An 18,711-nucleotide genomic window follows, 5' to 3' on the forward strand; every position below is an offset into this window, starting at 1 on the left:
AACCATTCCCCTGCTGTGTTCCATTTAACAATTTCCTGGCATGGCAGCAGCAGGAATATCGTTACTACATGACCGAAAATGTAGTTTTAATATATTATATTTAGGCTACTTAAGAGAAGTAGAAAAGAAAAATTTTAGGGACCTCCTTGTTTCACAGGTGGCCAGATACAGGCCTTTGACCAAAGTCTCAAGGGGAGAGGAGGAATACCCAGCTTCAGCTGCTCACCAACACCCTCGCTCCACAGCCGCGCCATCTCCCCTGCTCTGACACAGCAGCAACCCAGCCTTCTCTATTTCACAGCTGACTGGAGAAGGACAGGATTAAGGAGAGGAATGGCCAAGACGTAAGTCAATTTAATATACAGAGCATGAGGAATAGAAGGTATTCAAAAGCTATTATGATAAATTGGCAAGTTGATAAAAATCACCAACACCGTATCAGATTCCATCAATTTGTTACCTACATTAAAAAAGTAGGCAACTGATTCCTTACACAATGTTCTGATGCATATAATGTGACAACAAATGATGATCAAAACTGAATTCCACAAATACAAAGAAGTCTTAAACAAATCTATTTCCATTTATTCCTTTTAAAATTTCCTGGTTTAAAAATAATTAAAATAACTGAAAATTAAGTCTTTGGGGGTAGGGGACATTATTTTAGCAAATATGTAAGAATTTGTCAAAAATTTAATGCATAAGCACTTAGCACATTTCTGCGGTCTAGGTACTGCAACAAGTTTTGAAATAAAAAAAAAAATTTTCTTCACATGCCACAATCTGTGTAACTACTGCCCAAATCTTAACTTTTTGATCTATCAATATCCCTCCTGCTGCAACTGATTCACACTAATTACTCTTTACAGTTTAAAGCACAGTTCAGCCTACACCTGAGGTGTGCTGACAGCGATACACGGAAAACAACCACTTTTTGCAGCCAGTATATCATTATCAAGCCAACAAAGTAGTCACACTGTACTGGCACCACTTAGGGACACATACATCCTTCAGCCTCCTGCGCACTGTATTTAAGCTTTTTTTTTTATTGTCAGCTTAAGTGGAAAGTACACCTCGCTTGAAGAGATTTATAATCCAACATACAACACCCCATAACATGATCAATGAAAGACATTCAGTTTTCCTACACTACTACTACCATTCACACACAATCGCTCCTCTCAGATAAAGTAAAATCATTTCTATATGACATTCCACGAGACGTCCAGAGTTGCAGCAGCATGTTTAGGGCAGTACTGCAATGCAGCAACATTTATACTTTACTTTCCTAATTAAAGCTACTTTAAGACAAAGTGCATATTATTAACTGCAAGTCCATGGGATTCTGTTATCGAATCACTTTCAACTATAAAAGAGTGCAACTAATAAACGAGCTACTTTCTGCCAAGCCAGCCCCTAAGCTACGACATGAACAAGACTTCACAAACAGTTTAAGAAAATTGTATTTCTCATATATTCTATGCATTCATTTCCTTAGCAAATATGGTTAATTCTTTCTACTATGATCAGCAAACTAAATAGAAATCTTACCAGATAATATGATTATACTAAACAATATGCAGAATTTACATTCATAGGTTAATTTCAAACTGAAATTAATCAGAAGTGCAACAGAATTCCCTCGCCTTCGCTTCCCTAAGTACCACAGAATAAGTTTTAAGCTATACAATTTATCCTGTCCAACATTTTCTGGTCCACAACTTCTCAGAAGGCTAAATAATACATTAATATTCCAATATGGCTACTATAAATTCCAACACCCCTTAATCATTATCTTAATGTTTTAATTTGTTATAAACAAGTTGCTCATTTAATAAAAGTTTGTTCTGCACACCAGTATTTTATTTTGAATCATATTAAGGCAGAAAGATAATATTAACAGACTTACAGTCTATCACAGTTAATTTACTTGACTAGTAATAGCAAGTTTACAGAAATGAATATTAAAAATGACAGATTTTCATAAAGAACAAACCTGCTGAAAACCCACAAAGCAGGGGATGGTGAAGTTACAGTTTACAGAGAGATTCCAAAGACAGACGCTTCCAACTTGTGTTGCTTTCCCACTCTGCAGATTTCATTAGAAAATGGAGGAGAAGCATGGTGTCATTTTACTGCTCCAGGAGTGCTGCCTGCCAACTCCTCCTGGAGTAGGGGCCCAGTGACTTAAACTCCCCCTCCAATAAAAAAAAAAAATGGCAGCTGTTTGAATAACTTTAATGCAGATGGAAAAGTTTCTCACTCGCACAAAATCAGCGTACAAAGATCAAATCGTCTACTAAACCACACAAAGAGCAGCACCAAGCTGTCATTTAAATGTTTCTTCTTGCTGCTGCTGAAGCTGACCTCTTAAAAATGTATTGTAATGCTCTCTCCCTGCGTGTCATGCCCCAAAGAGTTGTCAGTGCTGGAATGCTGAAGGGCAAACAGAGGAAGTCTGGCTTTCAAGCTGACACACGTAAGATGTAGTGCTAGAATTTTCGTTGTGGAAAAATGGCCGCAGCTGTAAGCTCAGCTAGCTGATCTGGAAAATATCTAACTGTTTGCCAATTCATTAACCCCTGAAGATCCGCACAAAGGTAAGTTGTATGCCATTCTTACGGGTAATTTTAACAGCAAGCATTTCTTATTCTGTTCATTTTTGCTATTTGCTTTCAAGATTTAAAAGCTAACATAACAGTTTTTCCAATCAGGAAAAGCATAGTTAGGCAAGTGAAAAAAACAACACAACAAAAAACAGAAGAGTTAGTGTATTCAGGCAGTTTTGCTTCACAGACAAGAAAATGAGTAAGAAGTTTCCAAGGTGGGAAATATGAGTCAAAGATTTCAATTCCACACCCAGCTATTTTTAAAAGCACTTTCCATTTCAGTGGTTGATTCAAAGTTTATTCTGTTCTGCAATAAAAGTCGTACTTTATGCCTCTGCCTTCTACAACGCAGGGGAATTCAGAACTGAAGATTGACAGATGTTTTCAGCTCTAGCTTGTACTGTTTCGCAAAGCACAAAAGCATTCAGAACAACTAACCACAACACTGGCATTAACAGAAACATTACTGTTCAAACTTTATAAATTACTTCACTAGGGTATTATGTACATACACTAAAGCGTGTGCAAAAAGATATTTCATCTCATAATGAAATCTCATTCTGCAGAAGTACACCACGATTGCTGAAGTGAGCATGTACAACAGAACTCAAACATTCTTCTGAAATAGCATTTACTTTAGTGCTTGGCTTATCATTAGCTACTCCTGGCCACAGTGCGGTTTGCAGTCCTGTTTTAGGAGAAATTCAGGGTAAATGGATTGATTTGTCTGTCTTTAGTAGTACTAACATTAAACACAGCAAAAATACATATTTTGCCAAGCTAGAAGGAATACCACAACAACTGACAATTCTGCAGTATTCTCAACAAATAAGGACTTTCAAATGATACTTATTTCTTCCTAAAATACCTGGTACAAGAGCACTTGGAGGGCACTTGTGGATGTACGAATTTGTTACGCTAGCTGCTGCACAGAGAAGCCTTCCACTTAGCAACTAAATAATACATTCATCTCTAACTCCTATGAACTGCCTCTTTCCTCTTTTAATAAAACCAGATGTATAAAACTAGACAGGTTAGAATATTTGAAATCCACAGGAATGACAAACATGCATTTTTAATACTACAGTATTAAAATGCTACTTGTACCAGAAACATTTATATTAGCATCATCTTCATTACTTCCATTCCCAATCCTGAACAGGAAGAAGAAAAAAAATCAGCACTATTAACCTCCTCGGAAGGTAGTCTTATAATTTTACATGAACACTGGTAGCAACTTCAGCTGGTTCAACAACAAATTCTACCTTAGCTAAAACAACATTTTGGAGCCATCCAAACTATGCTTAAAACCAAGAAATAACCGCCCTCCCTACCCACCCCCACCCACTTAACCAGCTACTTTTCTGAAAGAAGGAACATAATTCTGAATTATTTAAAGATCCTATACTCTTGTATTTTATCTTCAGCTCATGCACAGAATAAATTATTTAAGACATTAATGCGATGGAAACTTGGAAACTAATGAAACATTAATTTGCATCCTGAATACAAGTAGGCAAAACTGTTGAAACAATGAAAGAGCTATGCGCAACATAAGCAACAAATTTTGTTCCTACAGAAATTGTTGCAAAAAGTTGCATATCTGAATCCCATGTCTGTACTTCAAAAGGACCGTCAGCTTGCGTTTCTTTAACAACTCTAAATTCCTGCTAAACTTGCTGAAATACCCTTTTAATAATAATGTAACATTAAAGTTGGAACTTAATATTTCCATCAGTAAATATCAGGCCTCCAAGGAGAAAAGGGGGGGGGGGGAGGAGATTTACTCTGTCCTTCAAAAGAAAGGCGTTTTCTTTCAATTTGAAGATTACCATCAGGTAGCCTACTGAACAGAATTACTGCCCTCCTGTCTTCATGCTATTTTTAGCCATTTGCTTTTGTAGCCTCATCCCTGATGGGACGCATGGATGCCAGTGCAGCATAAGTACATAGGTCAAATGTTCATTCAAAATGGACGTTATTATTTACAGCAAAGTATTTTATAGTTTTCCTTCTTCACTATCTTTTCAGATATATTTTATTACTTCAGAATAAAATCAAACACTTTCACAATTCTTTAAATCTGGTATATTATCTTAGAAGCCTTATGGCAGGAATATACAGAAGAAAACAAATGCTTAGCCTGTACTTCAAATGCAATTCCATGCACTGCTTGAAAAAGGGTGCTTTAAAAAACAAGTGAAGAATATTTATTAATTATAATACTCTTCCAGCACTTTTATTAAGTATCCAGTCCTGCGCCTAAAGACAAGCATAGAATTCCCAGCTGATTTCAGTGACCAGAGTCAGGCTGGAAGGGCCAGGACCTATAGTCAGTACAATGAAACCCACAGGATGGTTGCACATACAGAACATAAGCTTCCATTACTGACATCGGCTGTAGGAACGGTGCACTAACACTCCTGCAGCCACCATGCTCTGGCAGCTCCTTCTGCCTCAAGCAATCAGTACTCCACAACCAAAACATCAGCCTCCTCAAAGCATCACATAGAAGAACTCCCCAAGACACAGAACCCAGGCTGCCCTCGTTCCCTCCGCAGAGCATCGTCACACAATGAAAACCTATCGGTCCCACTCAATCTCCCCCCCCCCCCCCCCCCATTTAAACACACACAGTAAAGTACACATTACACTTAAACAAACTAGACGTAATCATGTCTCCTGATACCTGGTAATTGGTACTGCAGTCCTCGGCAGGAGAATCGGCGCATTTTTTACACAGAGAACCTGCCTCCTCCATTTCAACCACATGCAAACTAGCACGCTTCTTCAAACACACACCTCGGGAACAGACACTTTCATTTGTTTCTTTGCCTCTTCTCAAGCGCAGTATGTCCTCTACCATTTTACCAGCTTCATACCAGAACAGCACTTCAAACACTTTTTGATTTTTCCAACAGTAATTGCATCTCCGCTAAGCAGGGCTTCCGAGCTCCTGTTTCTACCACTGCTCAAGTAAGTATTAAATTAAACCAAATGTTCCCAGAAAACAGGGATTCAGCAAGCACTCCACATGATCACTTATGCAATTATTCTCCACTTCTCAACTAACAGGTTATGAGCTAGAATTAAAAAGAAAGTGAAAAGAATCTTTTTTTCCCCCTTTATAGAAGCTGGTAGGAATGGAGATCTGTATAAAACCCACAAACATTCAGAATAACTGGTGTTCCCAGCCTGCCACTGAACATCAAAATTACAGCTTTCAGATACTGTCATCTTGATCATTTTGTCAGGATGAACTCTCCATACGCAACAGTTAGTTAAAACTAGACTTATCAATTACTTGTCTATCAAGCATTCCCAACCCCAGCTGCACTTAGAATATTTGATAATTAAGTTTCAAACAGATCCATTACGTGCATCTATACATGGTCATACTTGAAGCGTTACGAGTGTTTGTGCACTTTTCAAACAAAGCAAAAAGGGGGAAGGAAAAAAGCAAATAAGGAAGAGAACTCAAGGTGTTATGTATATGCCTGGTGCTGTATAAGTAATTAAGAATGGAAAATAGGAAGAACAGCAGACTCCAATCCCTGGAATAAGCCCTTAGCCATTGCTCTTCTAGTCTTTGTGGTCACTGTTTGAAAAAGTGCAACTGAAGTTTCAAGGATCCCATCTTTTAGTTTGAGAAGAGCTTTCAGATGACCAATTCGATTCAACATATTTAAAAATGCAGAAATAATATACAGAACAGAAATAACTCTAAAGTAACTTACCTTTGATTTTTTGTTCAATGGCCTAGAACAAGAAAAAAGAAATGTCAGTGATTTGTGCAGATAAGAGAAAAACCACATGTGCATGTGCCACTTCATAAAGCAACATTAGCTTTTGACTTTCCTCTTTTAAAATATTTTAAAGTTATTTAATTATCTACTTCAGAAGTGTCTCTCTAACCAACCCATGCCTATTATTCCTTATGCCTAGAAAGCTGTTTAAACATTATAGAAGACAAAATTAATTGAAAGATAACTACATGAAACAGACTGAATTAAACTTGCAAATTAAGATGTTTGAAGTGAGTTAAAAACTGTGCCTGGAAGCAAGGAACCTCCACCACTTTTATTGCAGAAAACGGCAGGGGAAGAGAGAGGGACCTAGAAATTTAAAGGAAGTAAGAAAGTAAATGCAAAAGCTTTAAGTCTTTCATTTCCAAGATTCAACTGGTTACACCTGTGATATGGCCAAGATAAGAGATCTATTTGAATAAAATTTTATCATAGGATAAAAATGGGGAGAGAAACATTTCTTCATGTTCTTAACCGCACCTTAACTGTGCGGTTTTAACTATAAAACATAGTGAAACTGACTTCATGAAGGACCTCTCAAAAGCACAAATCATAGTTCTTCCTATCTGAAACTAGAGTTTTCTTTATTATCACTTTTAAAATGCACTATCACCAAAGCAAAATGAGATCTAATTTGATATGGTCACTTTGGTAGCTGTATACAACCCATTTTAATTATGATATTGCATATATTCATAGTATGCAATAATTTGCGGTAATACTTAAGCTATGATTGTCTATGATTGTAATTAAAACCTTGAGGAGAGAGAAAAAAGAGAGCGCATGTGAATGCAAGAATTTATCAATTCACTGATTTGATGTAAGACTCTGTTAGATTCAGACATTAGCACTGTTAGGGCTGACTACTGAAACTTTATTAATGTCCCTTCAGTGCCATATCCTCACTTCTCAAAGAATCCAAGAGTACATTAACAGAAAAACCCTCTTTTTCAACTTCTTAAGCTGACAAAGGCAAGGATACATATAAAAATTTGTTATACTGTCCAATAGTTCAAAACGTAGCCTCTTGCTCCCAAGAAACCTTGAGCATAAGCTTTTCATTTTTTTATTTATGCCCTTAGAGACTGCTAAAAATAGCTGAAGACTGTAAAATCTCTTCTGAAGAAAATCCACTCTACTAACAGTAATGCATCAGCCCCTAGAATTAAGAAAGCAAAAATAAAGCCAATGGCTGCTTACATGAGTGTATCAAAACACCCACACCACGTTCATTTTCAGTTTTGCCTACCTTACCCTTATTACCCTGACTCCTCCAATACCACTGCCCCTCCTCCTCACACTCCAAAGGGCAATTGCTGTACTTGAGGACACTACATAACGTTACAACTTTTCATTATGCTCTTTGTTCAACAAAACTGGTTAAAAAAAAAAAAGTGTTTTGAAGGCTTGGGAAGTTTTATATGCACTTCAAACTCCAGGGTACTGTATGCACAGCAGCTGGCTTGGAACCAGGCATTCAAAACACAATTTTATACGATCATAAAAAGGTAAATGGAACACAACAGTTGATGTCCCACGAAAGCTGCTCAGCATCAGGATAAAAGCACTACTCAACTTAGAGAAGGTAGGTTCTGTTAAGTGTCACACCTCTGCGATTGCTGCTGTTCTCCTACTACTCTTCTTAGTTCCAATTATTAGAAAACTACAGTATATATAAAACCCAAGCGTTAGCTTTTCCTTCCGCAGTATGATTACATGGTGCCTCTTCAGTTCTTGCCATGCCTATGCACGTGTTTAGAGCTTACTCTGGAGAGCTTGTAATCTTACCCCCCCTCCCCAATTGTGACTTGAGTTAAAAATCAATTAATTAGCTTGGCACTTGACCCATGAACAGGAAAATGAGACAACTTAGAATTTTTCAAAAATGTTTTGCTGTTCCTGACTATCCACAGCACCCAAAGAGGTCAGCGAAGAGAAAGGGTCATAGGATAAGGCTACTGCTTTTTATACTAAGGTGCTATTCTCTAGAAGAAAAAAAAAACTGAACATTTTTCAGCTAGGGACTTCCAAAATATATCAGTACTTGGTGCACAGTTAAATGCTTTAAAGTTTTTGCTAGAGAGCCTATGGTTGATAATACAAAACAGTACATTCTTACGAGATCAAACAGAAAAAGCTAGCTTACAAAACAAAAAGAGCAATTCTGGTCAATCTGAAACCACCCACGAATATTAACAGAACAGAAAAGGGATTCTGCCCTCCTTGTGACCTACGTGAACAAGTCTTCATTTTAAACTAGAATCAACCACGTCTGTACTAGGATTTTTTTTTTTTTTTTTAAACAGCCAAGTTAACTGGCAGTTGTTTGTTACCATGGTTTTTCAGAGGGATATTCTCTTTAATCTAGATCAAGTTTAAGCTTCTCCAGGAACGCACACGAGCATCCTCGTGGCATCCTACTACTTTGTCCATAGAAGCTGCTTGAATTCCTGATACATGTATGAAGTCCATGCACTCAACATTTTGTTCCTCTGAGAATACAGCACATCAGTAAAGACCTGTGGCTTCTGAAGAAGTGTCTAGCAGGTGCTCCGTAGCAGAAGAAAGTGTAAACAAAACTTTAAATTTTAGGCAAAGGTCTAGTCTCTTCACTTTCAAAAAAATATTTATGCTTTTACTTCTACAAATTTCACTCTCAAACACGCCTTTCAAACTCACAAAAATACTGAATTTTGGAGGAGAAAGTCAGCTACGAAGAATCACTTATTTAAAAGATTCAAATTCTACAAGTAAACCAGCTCCTTTCCCATTACTTCTGATTAAAAAAGAATTCCAAGAGGAAAATGAGTTATAAATTTACAATTGAGGTCCAAAAATTATTATGCAGCTTTGCTGTCTGCTACTGAAAACAACCTCTCATTCTGAAATATGAGCAAATACCTCTTCTAGGAGTATTCCTCCAGTACTATTTCATCTAGATTTGTTACAAGATTAGACATACCTAATTTTGTACAGGTGTACAACAAACACCTTTATTTAGGCCAACAAACAGGGAGAGCTGACTACCGATTTTTTGACCATATAATAAATATCTAGCATTAGTCAATGGAATCAAAGAAAAAACGTTAAGCAGCTTCACTTTGCTACCACCAGTTAGCAAATACAAGCCTGAAATGAACATGTTTTTAAAGACAGATTTACAAGCTCCTCTCAAGCTTAGGGTCAAAATTTAGAATCAACTGCCATGATCAATATCTTGACAGGAAACAGGAATTCTGAAGTGTTTACAAGCATTTCTGTGATGTTTCCATCCCAAAACACCTTTGCTGCCAATATTTTCATTTTTATCTACCTTCTTTAATGCAAATTGCATTATGACATGTATGTTTCCACACTGAAGGGTAAGAAGATATATTAAAGTAAGGATACAGCAGGAAGCCACTATCTTAAAAAAAAAAATAATCGGTAATTTTATTCTACTAATAAATGCACTAACACTGAGGAAGTTTTCAAACTTGAAACCGCTTCAACTGACAACCAGGAAAAAGAATGGTCATTTCAGAAGAATATTTAATCTCTGAAGAAACTGTACACAAAGCCAATCAAGATGTTCAATATGTCAGTTACCACTAAGTAACCGACAGTACATTTGAAGCTTAAAACATTAAATTAAAAAGAAAACACTTCTGAATAACAGCAGCTAAAACAGTATTTACTAGTGATGAAACATAAGTAACCCACAAGCACGGGTTTTTATTTTTTAATGTTCAACATACCTTTTTTTGAGCAGCTTCCTTCTTCTTCTTGTCTTCTTTTCTCTTTTTCCTTTCTTCCATCAACTGTTCTTCCTCTTCGTGCACTAAATCCCTGAACCACACAGTTTGTAATTAACTCTCCCAAAATACAATCTGTACACACTTAGATTCATTTTAGAACAATTATTTCAGAGTGACCCAAAAGGAACTGGGGAATTTTACTTCTAATTGGATAATATTTCTATAGGGACTATGTACTTTCACTGCAAATCGCAAGTGACAAACTTTAAGAGCAGATGCAGTGTCAAGCTACATGGAAGATTTTATTTTTTTTTCCAAAACTTACAATGAAGGCTTAGACATTAATTTGATTCAAAAGCCAGCGCAAATTCAGATGTTATTTAATCTCTACCTGCTATGGTGAATTTGTATGACTGAGCTCTCCCACATCACGTTTCCCCACTGTCACATGCAATCAGCTCTGACCCAGCACGGAGTCTGACCATGCTCAGCATAAGCCAAGCAATGGGTTCCTTCCTAGCCACCCCACACCCTTTCGCACCAACACCAGTGCCTAGAGAGCCATGCAGGAATTTGCATCAGCTCACTGATCTTAAACACTACCTCTGCCAACCAACAAACAATATATACACATTTTCCTGCCTGAGCAGTGAGCTAATTCGACTGGCTGTGTATCTGTATGACTGGACACGTGAACTAGCAGGAACAAGGACTGAAGAGCATGGTCAGACCAGAGCTTTCAATAGCAGAGCAATTTTAGAGCGCATTAGACAAGTGACAGAACTGTAACTTGACAAATGTGAAAACAAAACCCGTTACATTAATTTAAATTCACTTAATACAAAGTTTTACATGCTAAAACAGAAGGCTTAGCAGCAACACCACTTTCCAGATTACACTATGTTTTCTTTTAAAAACAGACTTCAGCAAAGGCAAGACAAAAGGGAGAACATGGAGAGCATAAAAAGCAGGAAGAACTAAAGACTTGCAAGCTATCAGGGTCAGTAGGAACTAGTACCTGATACAAGTTTAATGATAACAAAAACAAACTTTTCTTTAACGCCAGGCTTGGAGAGATGAGAACAAGAACAAACTCCACACAAACGCAACTGACAGAAAAGACTGTGGTAACGGGCAGACAAAAAAGCATTTGGGCTAATTGTGCAAAAAGCTTGTGACAACATGGAATGTGCAACTGAAGATCAGTTAGTTGTTTCATACACAAGAATAAAAACAATTGCTCACAGAAAGAAGGATTCTGAAGTTTAGAAAGCAACAATAAAGCTGAATATAAAAATAAAAACAGTGGCAGCAGTTTGCTTTTGCCAGAACACTGTAAAACAGAGGGAAAGGGAGCCTACTAATAGTTAGTTCAAAGTTTCAGATTCAGAGAATAAAGCATTTTTGTGTACTAGAAAGCCAACTTGCAAGACTCTTCTTTGCCCTTTCAGGGTCAGGAATGTTTCTAAGTTCAAAAGCTTGGAAGCTTTTGGCCCACAAGCCCTGATGATATAGTCAGGTGGACAAGATTAAAAACATAAGTTGAAAATGTTTTTCCAGATCTCTTTCTGAAGTTTCACACACATCCCTCTGACGTCCTGAATCTTAACACTAGCTCCACCGCACATCTACCCTCTCGCTGGGCAAACCACGTCCTTCAGACAAGTCCTAATTTCTATGATATTTTGAATGGGGTGTAGGAATAAACTCTCCACACATGTTGGCTAAGTAAAGGAAGACGACACCAAATTTACTCTTTGAATAACCTTTAGAGATTAGTATCTCTCTTTTAAATTAATGTTTCACAGGTAACTGGTGACTCTGTACACACTTTCTATTTGATCAGCTGCAGCTGAAGTAACAAGAGGTGCTCAGATTCAAAGCTGCTGTGGAGAGCTCTGGACAGTAAAACTCATTAGTCACATAGATTATTTACTGTTGCAAAAGAAAAAGCCAAGAAACAACTAATGGAACGGAATTTACGCCCCCGTTTGTGGTAAGTGGTCTTGTCTGAATCTCCAAAATTCAGCTTTGAACATAAAAAGCACTGTTTTTACCTTTGCCATGCTTTTCACATACTAAGCAAGGCAGAACAGAAGAGATTTTATTACACAATTACTTTGAACGTATTAAAATCTCCCTTAAAAAAGTTACCCTCATTCGATGACACATAGTTGCACATACTCACATTATCAAACAAAAGACAACCTTGTTACACAAAACTTTGCAGGGGAAATGAACTAACAATGCCAATCAGGGGCAGTCAATAAGTGGTTTACTTCTGCCTAGAAACACTGGGCTCCTTTTTAACCCCAAACTACCTACAACCACAATCCTCCAGTTTCAAGTAAGATAATTATATATGTATATGTATGTCAGAAGCAATGCCAATTGAACACAGTAAAACACAAGATACTCCACAAGTATTAAAACTTTCATTACTTATTTAGATATGTAAATAATCGGTTAATTCTACTTTTAACACAGCTCAAGTTCCTTTCAAAATGAGTGCAGGCATCAGTTTTTAGGGGTTTTTTAATTTTTTTTTTTTTAAATCCACATGTGACTTCCAGTTCCCAGTTGCCCAGTTCCACTGTGGTGAATTCATATAATTTCCTCACTTTTTAATTAGACAAAACAGCACTTTTACGGCACCTGCCTCTCACTGTAGGTGGTACCAATGTAAGTAATACTAAACAGCAGCTCATCAGGTCCTCTCTTTATGGTAGCCAGCAGCTTATTCTATTTTGCATTCTGCATAATACTGCCATTCTTTTTATTTATCACGTTATTGCTGCCCACTTGAGTTCTACCTTTAAACTTTAAAACTAGTCTTCTGTCCCGTTGTGAGATTCTTCAGCAAGATGTTGAAAGTGGTTCTCCTCCCAGTAGGGACAATGCTGTAATAACGATACTTGTATTTAAATTTCAAAGCTTGTGGCCACTTGGCTATTATTAATATTAGTTTCAAACAAAGAGAGATACGGTAGTACTTTCACATGACATTCATTGTGGGAGAAAAAAGCCTGCAATACTTTAAATATTTATAGGGCACAGAAACTTCTGAGACTATTAACATTAGCGCACAAGACAAAAAAAATCATATGACCACATTTTGGGTAACTCAAGCATTTTTCTCAAATTTATTTTTATTACTATTAATACTGCCAGACAACAGCTAGACTTTATCTAGATGGTAAAAATCAATTTGTCTGGAGGGAGGAAAGTTTTATATTCACGAAGTTAACAAGTATTTCTTTAATTACAAATATCTTTTCTGATTTCTCTCTGTAAACAAAAAACCTTTGGAGCACGGCTACGTGTATCTGTACAGCAACCAATAAAAACAGAAACCAGTTTTCATCCCTACTTGCCGAGATCTTTGTTCTCGCTGCAAATCCGATTTCATCCTCTACTTGTGTCTTTTCCCAGTGCTCCCTTCTGTTGGAATAACACTGATTTATTGTATGTCCAGCATCCCTTTTCTCCTCTACCACTTTTAGGGTGACTGTTACAAGTACCCATCAACTCATGCTGCATGTGTTAACAAAAGCAGTCTGACACTGCAGGTATTTACCAGAGGTAGAGTGGTAGCATGCTTTGACAATGAGCAGCCAAACAATACCAGTATTCTTTCCACCCTACATACACAGTAACGTACTACAGACAGACCACCGCTCTAAAAAGTTTCCACAGACCAAATTCTGTCTTTTAAAGTTTTCTAATAACAGAGAGCAAGCATTAGTTATTTCTTTTTTAAAAGAATTGCTTCTAATGTGTTAAGATATGGGAAAAAAAAAAAAATCTAAAAATGTTATTTCCAACACCCCTCTATTTCAGTTGCAGTGCAAGACAAATCACAAACTATCAAACGCAACACGGCTATTTTGCATTTTATCAGTTTTATCATCTGGCTGCAAGATTCATTGAGGACTGTCTTACTGCAAAAAGCAATCTTGCATCTGCAATTAGGTATCAAAAATTATTTCAGGAACAACTAAGAGGTTAGTCATGTAACTACAGAAAACAATTACACTTGGCCAGTTTCACTTAAAGCAATCCCTTGGATACTTCGCAAATTTGAGGTAATGATTAACCCGCAGTGACATCTGTGCACTATAAAGGTCACACATAAGTCAGTTTTGTCCATCACTGTCTGGCATCCTGAGCATTTGTAACCAAAGTGAAGTTGGTAACACTGATCCTCAGTTTGAGTTAATTTGGAATAGTCCAATTTTTAATCGGTAAGCACTACAAGAAGCATGTAGGTCTGAAATCTGTCTAGAAAAAATAGCTTCTGTAGATCACTGTTCATTTTTTTATAGAATACACAATTCATTTATAGTTAACTTCCATGCAAAGAAGAGTCAGTGATTCGCTATTCAGGAAGCTAGTATTTCCTGAAGTACCATCAAGAATAAGAAACATCTAATCCAACGGAAAAGGCCAAGTACCACATCTTCCTCCCACGGCCAGGAAAAGTCGTGTCCACAGCCCTTCTCCTCCCACAACCTCATGGCCTGTGTGCATAACGCACAACTACCCTGCGCAAGTGCTGCTGGGCTGACACCTCCCAGAAGTGCGAGTTCAACACACGTTCTACGAGCAGTTCTCTGCCCACCTTGTCCCACAACCACCCCAGGAAAAAGCACCATCACAAGCACGCTGTGCAGCGGGAATTCCTGTCACCTTCCCGTGCCACCCTCTTTCCCAAAGGCTACTTAGATCCGAGGAGGGAGCAAGCCGTGATCCAGAGTAACTGTTCTGAAGCAGCAGCCTATCGTGGTCGCTATCCTTCCCGGGGTCCTGTGTCCCCAGGTCTACCCAGCACTGGGTATGCATGTCTCAATGTGAGATGGGATAAGCTGCAAGACCTTAGCAAGAGATGACACCTGGGGAACAAGCTGTTGCTATCAGACGCAATCAACCAGTCTGAAACTTGCCCTCGCTAGGCTGTGGAGCCCCGGGTAGACAGTCCAGTTCCCTCTCGACTGCCACCTGAATTAATTGTTCTAGCAAGCCCGACAACGTCTATGGGCACAGGTTAAACACCTCTGATGCAGTAAGTGTATCAACACTGCAGGGTGGTACATTACCTCAGATTGTCTACTGCAACAAAAGGTTATTTACAGGATTTCTAATAACCTGAGAAGAATTCTAAGAGTTAAGAAGGCCACTAGTGCCTTGTTTTGTGTAACAAATTTCAGTGTGTCACATGCAAAAACTACATCAACTGAAAAATCATCCCGCTTTTAGAAGAAAGCTATAGCACTTTAAAGAGCAAGCAGAATGCAAAACAGTATTTTCACAGGAAAAAACAAACCTCATCAATCCTGCTACAACTAAATCAAAAAGATTGCATTTTATTTTTAGAATACAGATGCTAACAACTAACATAGCAATACCTCTGGAATATTCTACCATGGCATCATTTTCCTGTTTCCACACAGGAACAATAAAACTCCTAAATTATGACACTGTGATCATTCTATTTTCATGTATTTAAGAAGAACAGATTTTAGATTACAAAGCCAGCTTAGAACACATAAAAAAACCCCTATGATAAGTATCAGGACCCTAGGCGACCCCTGAAAAAAAGTTACCCACCTATAGTGCATAACATGTTTTTAAAAGAGTATCAGATTACCATTATAATGTTAAATCTCAATGACTGGAAAGCAAAACTAACCCATTGTACAATTAAATAACAACAACAGTAAAGCCCTTACTGCCCATGTTCTTCATTGAAAGCTAAATCTTTCCAGGAAGATATTTCTATTACCGCTACCCTCTTACATAAACATAAACCTGAAATACAAATTCAGATTTGCCTATTAAGTCATCACAGTCTAAAGCAGAACTCCTGAATTTCTATCTCTGACAGCTGAAAGCGCAGGTTTCCTTTATTCTAACACATTAATACACAACCTTCTCAACAGACAGCAAATGATAGTATTTATGCATCAGATTACAACACCCATTAGAACATATATCAAACAAGCTACATTTTTAATGCTACTCCTTGAGAAACAGAAGTGTTACATACTATTTCCCATTTATCATCTTAGACTTTAATAGCTACCTATTCCTGCTAAGTACTGAACACTTTATATTATCCTCTGCGTACAAACTATGAGCAGCTTCATGTTACTTTACAGCACCTAACAAGAAACACCGTAGGAACCCAGTCTCATAGTAACAAGACAAAGTCAGAAAATTAACAAGTTCTTTTGCTGGGCTTTTCCCTACATCTGGGTAGGTTTACTCCACTGACCTCACATGGCAGAAGTGCTTGTAGCAGCACGCTTGGTCCATCAGCTGGCCAAATGACAAGCAATGACTGAGAATTCTGATTCATAACATGAGTATATAAACAGACTTCTATCACATCCCCTATCAGCCATCCAACTTCCACTAAAACACATGTACAAGGAATTTCCTTTTCCTCCTACATAATTGGATTAGCTTGCTCAAGGTTAAATGTTCTTAGCAGAAATGCAAACCTTATTTTTCAATTTAGATCAGCTGAAAATAAAATACCCACGCCATATGAAAGTCACATTTGAGACTGGAGCAAAGGCCTTCAATTTAAATAGCTTAACTTGAAAGGTGCTTTATTTTCAAGTGAGACCAAATGAAAATGGATCTTGATCTCAGGAGAGACTGCACATTTGATGGCTCCAAAAACACACGAGTAGAAGCTGCTATTATTTGCATAATTTTTAATAGACTGAGTGTCAGATAAGTATTTACCATTATTTATATAAAAATATTTTTTTCTACAATTTTATGTATTTCACTCAGCACAATTCTTGCTTGGGGGGCGGGGGGGGGACACGGGACACGACACACACCCAAACTACCAAAACACTTTACTCAGTTAAGCCATTTTAAAGAAAAGACTTTTTAATCTTCTAGAACAGGTATCACTTTGGCAAGACAAAGTGCCTTGCGATTCTGGGTGATTTTTGATACGAAGTCTTTCACTTCATTACTAACACAATCACATGCCATTAAAGGAAGAGCAGCTACATTCTTACTTCTACAGTCAGCATTCATTACCACTTCTTTGTCTTAAGTTTTGATGGTGCTAATTTTATTTTTGTATGGCTCGATTTGTTATTTGGCTTGTGAACTCAAAAAAAGCTGTAACACTTAAAATGTAAACATTTCAGGTAATATTTACATCAAATCCTATTTTACTTATTACTTTAGTTCTTGAAAAAAGTTCTATTAATCTTTAATTTCAAAAGCACCAGCTTGGCACTGTAAAAATATCTGGGCTGAAATAGGCATATTTATTCTCACGTTACAGAACAGGAGAATCAAGTATACCCATATTTTCCCTGGAAGACATACTGAGCATGCAATAATTAATGTTTGTGCAGCATGCTATCTTTGCTGTTATAATATACAAAAGGGAAACATGTTATGCCACAATAAAATTACAATTCTAGTCACCTCACTGAGGAAATTATGGTTATGAGGAGAATTCTGACACGAATTAATATCTAAGACACAGCACTGCATTATTATGATTTGAACTCAATATTTATCTCTGAATGAAAGCGTATATTACTTGCACACAGCAAATTTCAACACCAAAATAAAACAGGTCATCATTCACCGTTAATGCCTGTTACTTAGCATTCACCAAAACTGAACTACCTAAGCAACAGAACTGCATTCGTTGGGTTTCCAGATTTTTCAAGCTAGCACTAACAGTTAGGAACGCCTCACCACAAATGCTGCTAAAGATGCCAGCACTACTACAGATGCTCACGTACAGTGTTTGCTAGTCAAGCAGACACCTTCGAAAACCACCTTCTAACCACATTAAAGTCACACTGCCCCACAAGATGGTGCTAGCACATTTTTAAAGACACTGCTACCATCACCAACAAATGCTTTCAGTAGCCCTGAGGCTGTGAAGGGATTCTCCCAAAGGTATTGCATGTTTGGTGTCATTTGAAGCACTTCAAACGCTGCAGGCTGCACGGGGGGTTTTGCTGTCGTTGCGATGGCCCTCCATGCTGGACACAGAGTGACCAAAAGCCGCGCTGGTCCCAGCCAACAGCAGGCAGGGGGGTCAAGCAGGGAAAGCGCTTTGCCGCTGGACAAAGGAGACCAGTTACACAACTAGGCAACCTCTTACTGGCCCTGTGTTACTAACTGAAGGTAAAAAGGTATTTATCAGTCCGTTTCTCAAAAGGATGCGCATCATTCAGCCTATTTATTGACAGCAGGATGCAGGAGACGCTGATAGCACGCCCGCTACTGAATCCCCAACCATCAACTTGTGTTAACTATTTATGGATTTTTACCTTTTAACCATTTACTACATGGAGTAAACATAAAAGTAAGAATTGGAAGTGATCATACACAATGGTTTTTGAAACCACTCTAAAATTTCCAGTGACAAATATATATAAAATAAATTTTGGAGGAAATAAATACATCCTTTCCACCATTTGCTTTTCTTCTAGTTATAAATTAACTTGCAATGCTACAGGTGGAACGCTGACAGATAACTACATTTAAGTATCTGGAAAGACAGTA

General features: G+C 37.7%; 1 protein-coding gene across 15 annotated transcripts in view; it reads right to left on the reverse strand.

Moving 5' to 3' along the window:
• The window catches only part of TNRC6A (trinucleotide repeat containing adaptor 6A), a 96,636-nt gene that overhangs the window by 30,069 nt on the left and 47,856 nt on the right, over positions 1-18,711 (reverse strand). For 14 of the 15 annotated variants that reach the window (XM_076350696.1, XM_076350701.1, XM_076350700.1 and 11 more), the window contains 2 exons: positions 10,153-10,243; positions 6,347-6,368 (listed from right to left, as the gene is read on the reverse strand). In XM_076350696.1, the coding sequence (XP_076206811.1) occupies positions 6,347-6,368; positions 10,153-10,243 (113 nt within the window). Of the gene's footprint in view, positions 1-6,346; positions 6,369-10,152; positions 10,244-12,965; positions 13,053-18,711 lie in introns of all 15 variants that reach the window. The other variant, XM_076350702.1, reaches the window with a different exon arrangement.

This window comes from Aptenodytes patagonicus, chromosome 13 (assembly GCF_965638725.1).
Source record: "Aptenodytes patagonicus chromosome 13, bAptPat1.pri.cur, whole genome shotgun sequence".
NCBI classification, from domain to species: Eukaryota; Metazoa; Chordata; class Aves; order Sphenisciformes; family Spheniscidae; genus Aptenodytes; species Aptenodytes patagonicus.